This window comes from Entelurus aequoreus, linkage group LG03, assembly GCF_033978785.1.
Source record: "Entelurus aequoreus isolate RoL-2023_Sb linkage group LG03, RoL_Eaeq_v1.1, whole genome shotgun sequence".
NCBI lineage: Eukaryota > Metazoa > Chordata > Actinopteri > Syngnathiformes > Syngnathidae > Entelurus > Entelurus aequoreus.
In genome coordinates this window covers 30,217,235-30,224,813 of record NC_084733.1, presented here as the reverse complement: position 1 = coordinate 30,224,813, position 7,579 = coordinate 30,217,235, and the positions used below count along the sequence as shown (strand labels likewise).

Sequence of the window (7,579 nt, the reverse complement as noted above, 5' to 3'; positions counted from 1 at the left end):
CCAGAAATGTGGGCGGGTCCTGTAGCCTTCTTTTTTTTTTTACAGACTGTAATCCTATTTGCTCTCAGACCTGTCACTCAAACACCACGTTCCCACTTTCCTGAAATGTGATTGGCTGCTGAGATTTCACTTTCTCCAAACCACTGGAAGCGCTCCCGGTTTCTACCGCCAAAGATGCACTTTCGTCAAGAGAGTTCACCGCCCAACTCAAAGGTCGGTTGGTATTTATTATCTAAAAAAACGGGCTGCTATGAGATAAATGCAGTTTAAATACATGTAGTGCTGAGTAGTTAGTGGCTAGTTAGTGGACACGGTGGGTGTGGAGTTGGTTTAAAAAAAACAAAAAAACACGGTTTTTCAATACAGGAAATACATATTCACAAAGCGATTTTGTGTCGGTTTTGGCGACACAAAGAAGTCGAGGGCGTTGCTTTTCTCGCTGCGCTCTGCCCTTCTTTGTTTGGATGTGAGCCCTGGATGACAATCGCCCAGCCCGACGCAGCAGCAGGAGCAGCAGCACCGGCGGCGGTGGTGGCGGCGGCCGTTTATTTATCATCGCGGCTGCCAAGGGGAGTGAAGCGAACCCGGGGGGTGGAGGAGGAGAAGATAAGGATTTTACACGTCCATCATCGCCAAGCATGGCTACCCAAAGTACAGCGTCGTGCACTGGGTCCGCTCTGCTGCAGCCCATCAGCGAGATCATCAACCTCCCTCTCGACCAGGTACGACTAAAATGCTTCATTTTTCTTCCAACCTTTTTTCACCCCCCAAAAAATAAAATAAAACCTGCTCAATATGCCGCCGTTCGCTAGCTATGCGTGCATGTGAGGCTAGCAGGACGGTGCTGGGGCGCGACGCTAACCTTTGGCAAATGTTAGCACAGGCCAGATTAAAAAAACATGGGATTTATGTGAGCAATACTGCTAAACATGCTAGCTAACGTGTCATCATTAACATGACTTTGCTGCCTACTAGCAATGCCTTTGTCTGTGTGGAGGCACCCCCCCTCCTCCCAGCCACCCTTTTGCTTTTTGCACTAATAATCTGGATTAACTAGTTACATTTCACTTGCATAGTCACTTGGGGGCCCCTCTGATGATGCTGCATGTGTCTACTTGTGGTCCTTGGAAGGTGACACACCATCAAATGCAAGCAAAATGCCCATGTTTGAAATATTGGACCACAATTTGATTTACATTGCAGTAGGAGGACTTCCTGTTGATTCCATGCTCTCTTTTTTTTAATTTTTTTTATCTTGCTTGCCCAGTATATTTGGTCATTATTTACTCTTTTTGTTTGTTTACAATGTATCCTCCATGCACTATGGCCAACATGCACAAGCTTCAATATATTACATTTTTATGTAATATATATTGCAGTCTCCTGCAGTAACGATATACATCACAATGATTCATTTGGTATATACTGTATATACGTTAAAATAAGCATTTCAGTTTACAAAGGTTCCTTATTTAAGTATTCACGTATGCGGTAACCTATTCCATGATTTCCCGTTGTATCGTTTTTGCAAACCTATAATTAATCTACTTGCTAATTTACTGTTAATTGTCAATTAATTGTAGCTGTAACATGTTTCTATTTACACTTATGTTAAAATATACAATATATGATATAAATGGTATAAATTATATAAATATATTATACATATATTTTTTATATATACATATATAGAAATATAATACTGCTCCTCCATATCGAGAGGAGCCAGATGAGGTGGTTCGGGCATCTGGTCAGGATGCCACCCGAACGCCTCCCTAGGGAGGTGTTTAGGGCACGTCCGACCGGTAAGAGGCCACGGGGAAGACCCAGGACACGTTGGGAAGACTATGTCTCCCGGTTGGCCTGGGAAAGCCTCGGGATCCCCCGGGAAGAGCTGGGCGAAGTGGCTGGGGAGAGGGAAGTCTGGGCTTCCCTGCTTAGGCTGCTGCCCCCGCGACCCGACCTCGGATAAGCGGAGGAAGATGGATGGATGGATGGATATATGTATGTATGTACAAATGGTATATATGTATGTATATATGTATGTATATATAGTATATATGTATGTATGTATATATAGTATATATGTATATATAGTATATATGTATGTATATATAGTATACAGTATATGTATGTATGTATATATAGTATATATGTATGTATGTATATATAGTATATAAGTATGTATATATAGTATGCAGTATATGTATGTATATATATTGTATATATGTATTTATGCATGTATATATACATATACAAAAAAGTAGACTAAAGCTTGCCCATGTTGAAATATTGGACCACAATTTGGATTACATTGCAGTAGGAGGACTTCCTGTTGATTCCATGCAGTAACGATATGTATCACAATAATTCATTTGGTATATATATATATATACATATACGTGTATATGTATATATATATATATATACATATACGTGTATATATATATATATATATATATATATATATATATATATATATATATATATATATATATATATATATATATATATATATATATATATATATATATATATATATATATATGTTAAAAGAAGCATTTCAAAACAGTTTACAAAGGTTCCTTATTTAAGTATTCACGTATGCGGTAACATATTCCATGATTTCCCGTTGTATCGTTTTTGCAAACCTATAATTAATCTACTTGCTAATTTCATCATCAATGTCAATCAATCAATGTTTATTTATATAGCCCTAAATCACAAATGTCTCAAAGGGCTGCACAAGCCACAACGACATCCTCGGTTCAGAGCCCACATACGGGCAAGGAAAAACTCACAACCCAGTGGGACGTCGATGTGAATGACTATGAGAAACCTTGGAGAGGACCGCAGATGTGGGTGACCCCCCACGCCCCCTCTAGGGAAGACCGGATACAATGGACGTCGAGTGGGTCTAACATAATATTGTGAAAGTCCAGTCCATAGTGGATCTAACATAATACTGAGAGTTCAGTCCATAGTGGGGCCAGCAGGAGACCATCCCGAGGTTAATTGTCAATTAATTTTAGCTGTAACATGTTTAAGGGACAAGCGGTAGAAAATGGATGGATGGATGGATGTTTCTATTTACACTTATGTTAAAAATATACAATTTATGATATAAATGGTATAAATTATGTAAATATATTATACATATATTATTTATATATACATATATAGAAATATAATATATGTATATATAGTATATATGTACTGTATGTATGTATATATAGTATATATGTATGTATGTATGTATACATAGTATATATTTATGTATGTATATATAGTATATATGTATGTATGTATATATAGTATATGTATGCATGTGTATATATATATATGTATATATACATATAACAAAAAGTAGACTAAAGCTTGTCCATGTTGAAATATTGGACCACAATTTGGATTACATTGCAGTAGGAGGACTTCCTGTTGATTCCATGCTCTCTTTTTTAAAAATTATCTTGCTTGCACAGTATCTTTGGTCATTATTTACTATTTTTGTTTGTTTACAATGGACCCTCCATGCACTATGGCCAAGATGCACAAGCTTCAATATATTGCAATTTTTTTTCAGCAAAAAAACCCAAACATTGTAGATTGTTTATTGAAGAAATTCTAGCCTTAATACTGGAATTTAGGTTTGTGTGATGGGCGATCTATATCCTAAAAGTTATATCGCAATATATATTGCAGTATTCTGCAATAACGATATATATCACAAACAAAAATTTGGTATATATACTGTATGTTAATAAAAGCATTTCAAAACAGTTTACAAAGGTTCCTTATTTAAGTATTCACGTATGCGGTAACATATTCCATGATTTCCCGTTGTATCGTTTTCGCAAACCTATAATTAATCCACTTGCTAATTTACTGTTGATTGTCAATTAATTTTAGCTGTAACATGTTTAAGGGACAAGCGGTAGAAAATGGATGGATGGATGTTTCTTATTTACACTTATGTTAAAATATACAATATATGATATAAATGGTATACATTATATAAATATATTATACATATATTTTTGATATATACATATATATAAATATAATATTTGTATATATGTATGTATGTATGTATGTATGTATATATATATATATAGTATATACAGTATGTATGTATGTATATATAGTATATATGTATGTATGTATATTATGTATATGTATATATATGTATATATACTTATAAAAAAAAGTAGACTAAAGCTTGCCCATGTTGAAATATTGGACCACAATTTGGATTACATTGCAGTAGGAGGACTTCCTCTTGATTACATGCTCTTTTTTTTATCTTGCTTGCACAGTATATTGGTCATTATTTACTATTTTTGTTTTTTTACAATGTATCCTCCATGCACTATGGCCAAGATGCACAAGCTTCAATATATTACATTTTTATGTAATTTTTGCAATATATATTGCAGTCTCCTGCAATAACGATATATATCACAATAATTTATTTGGTATATATATATATATATATATATATATATGTGTATATATATATATATGATAAAAGAAGCATTTCAAAACAGTTTACAAAATCTCCTAATGTAAGTACTCACGTATGCGGTAACATATTCCATATTCCAAGTATAATTAATCTACTTGCTAATTTACTGTTAATTGTCAATTAATTTGAGCTGTAACATGTTTCTATCTACACTTATGTTAAAATATACGATAAATGATATAAAATATATATATATATATTTATATACTGTATATATATATATATACAATATATATATATATATATATATATTATAGATATATTTTTGATATATACATATCTATAGAAATATATATAATATATGTTAAGTTAAAGTTAAAGTACCAATGATTGTCACACACACACTAGGTGTGGTGAAATTTGTCCTCTGCATTTGACCCATCCCCTTGTTCACCACCTGGGAGGTGAGGGGAGCAGTGGGCAGCAGCGGTGCCGCGCCCGGGAATCATTTTTGGTGATTTAACTTCCAATTCCAACCCTTGATGCTGAGTGCCAAGCAGGGAGGTAATGGGTCCCATTTTTATAGTCTTTGGTATGACTCGGCCGGGGTTTAAACTCACAACCTACTTATCTCAGGGCAGACACACTAACCACTAGGCCACTGAGTAGGTTATGTATATACAGTATTCGTGTATATATATGTATGTATGTATGTATATGTGTATATATGTATGTATGTTTGTACGTGTATATGTATGTATGTAATTTTGTGTATATATGTATGTATATATGTTTGTGTATGTATGTATGTATGTATGTATGTATGTATGTATGTATGTATGTATGTATGTATGTATGTATATATACATATACATATATATATATATATATATATATATATATATATATATATATATATATATATATATATATATATATATATATATGTATGTATGTATATCTAGTCGAGGTTTTCTGTAGTTTATCCGTTATACAGTGCTCAATACCGGGGTAGAGCGGAATATATGTTAGGTCAGGAAAAAACACAAGAGGCTATATCATCCCTACAAGCCTGTTTTGCAGGTTTCCCTGCTCGTTATAAAATCCCCTGACGAGCAGGGAAACCTGCGAAACAGGCGTGTAGGGATGATATAGCCTCTTGTGTTTTTTCCTGACCTAACATATATGTATGTATATATATGTATACAAGTATGTATATACAACAACAGACTATTATGTTTCAACATGAGCTGTGTAAACTACATTGCTAGCCTTACAGCCACATTTTAACAGCATGCTCGGTTAGCTCTCATGTCTGTAGAAGACTTATGGACAGTTGGCAGAGATCCAGGCTTAATTTTAAGAAGTGTAGCAAAGCTTTTTTTAAATATATATATCTTTTTTTATGTAGTTGGACGTATACACAAGACAGGCTATTCTAGCTTTCAGAGGCAGTGCATGGGGAAGGATGTTTTAGCTTCATAACGTCATGAAACGGTGTCTCTTCTCTTAAAAGTGGAGCGAACAATGAAGAGATATGGTAATTTTACTTGTGTTTGCAGCATGTGAAATAGCTATTGACTTAAAAAAAGCAAACAGGTGTGGTGTTTATTTTGCAGCGTGATTGCGGAACTTAGCTGAGGTTGTGCACAATCAGTGCTTCTCAATTTGGATAGTCTTTCATGTGACATTTTTCATTACAGTTGACAGTTTCTGTTTGGTATTGCGTTTGCTTCGGTCTATTTTTTGAACCGGCAACTTCAAATTGAGTCAAGATGATCTTTTTGATGTGTCCTTTTTTTCCCCCAGCCATCTCAAACGCAGCATGAGGGAAGTCGCTGGTTGTCACACCCTACTAAATGCAATAGTCACATTTCTGTTTAGCAGTGCTTGGATCAATCCAGCCTGCTATGATAACGTGTGTGTGTGTGTGTGTGTGTGTGTGTGTGTGTGTGTGTGTGTGTGTGTGTGTGTGTGTGTGTTGTGTGTTGTATTTCTACCCTCTTTGAGACATCAACAAGGAAGAGTACCTTCCATATGAGGACCGGTGAACAAGTTAGGACCAAAATCATGGTCCTAATACGGAAAACTATTGCATCTAATAGAGAATGTCTCATTTGCACCCCTGGTGGTGAAATCTATCCAAATAAGGGTGGTCCCAAAAAGGAGAGGGTTTATCAAATTGTCTGTGTGTCGGTTTTAAAAGTGCTCCCCCTCTGGTCAACATATGAAATAACAAGTGTGTGTAAAAATTTGAAGTGCTCCCCCCCTGGCCAACATATGTAATAATAAGTGTGAGTAAGAAATTAAAATGCGCCCCCTTTGACCAAAATTAATTTAAAAAAAAGATATATATATATATATATATATTTATATATGTATATAGAGACATACTGTAATAACCAAAAACCAATTACAAACAACAAATACAAAAAATAACTAAAAGCTGTCTTTTTCTCATAATGTGTCAATTTTTTTCTTATAAAATTGGGAGCAACTTTTCATATTCTTTCTGCTTCTGTAATATTGCAACATTTTCCCGTAAAACTATGAGTTTTTAATGCAAAATTATTACTTTTTTATGTGAAATTATTACTTTTTAATGCAAATTTGTCATATAAAATTTTGACTTTTACCACAATATTGCCAATTTTTTTGTTGTTCTTGTAAAATAGTGACATTTTTTGAGTGAAATGATGACTTTTGTCATCATTTTGCCTAGTAAAATTACGATTATTAGTACAATATTGCCAACATTTCAAAGTTTTCTTTTAAAATTGTGAATTTTGTCGAGTAAAATTCCAACTTTTATCATAATATTGCACAAATGTTCAGTTTTTCTCTTAAAATTTTGACTCGCGTTGTGTACAATTACGACTTTTATTGTAATACTGCCAAAATTCAAAGTTTTTCTTGTGAAATTGGGACCTTTTTCTTGTGAAATTCCAACTCATTTTCACAACAATGTTTTTTATATTTGCACAGTATGTATGTATTATTAATGTTGTAAATACACATCTTTCTATATCTACAAAGGGTGGTCCTAAGTAGGCATTTTTCGGAGGTCTCAAGAAGGTAACAAATACAAGAGTGTGTGTGTGTGTGTGTGTGTTT

The 7,579-nt window shown here is 34.1% G+C and overlaps 1 protein-coding gene across 1 annotated transcript in view; it reads left to right on the top strand.

Annotated features, from left to right (window-relative positions):
- The first annotated feature begins 409 nt into the window (after positions 1-409).
- Positions 410-7,579, top strand: part of mboat2a (membrane bound O-acyltransferase domain containing 2a) — a 144,967-nt gene continuing 137,797 nt past the window's right edge. The window contains exon 1 of the mRNA XM_062041587.1: positions 410-722. Coding sequence (XP_061897571.1) covers positions 639-722 — 84 coding nt within the window. The 5' untranslated portion in view covers positions 410-638. The remainder of the gene's footprint in view (positions 723-7,579) is intronic.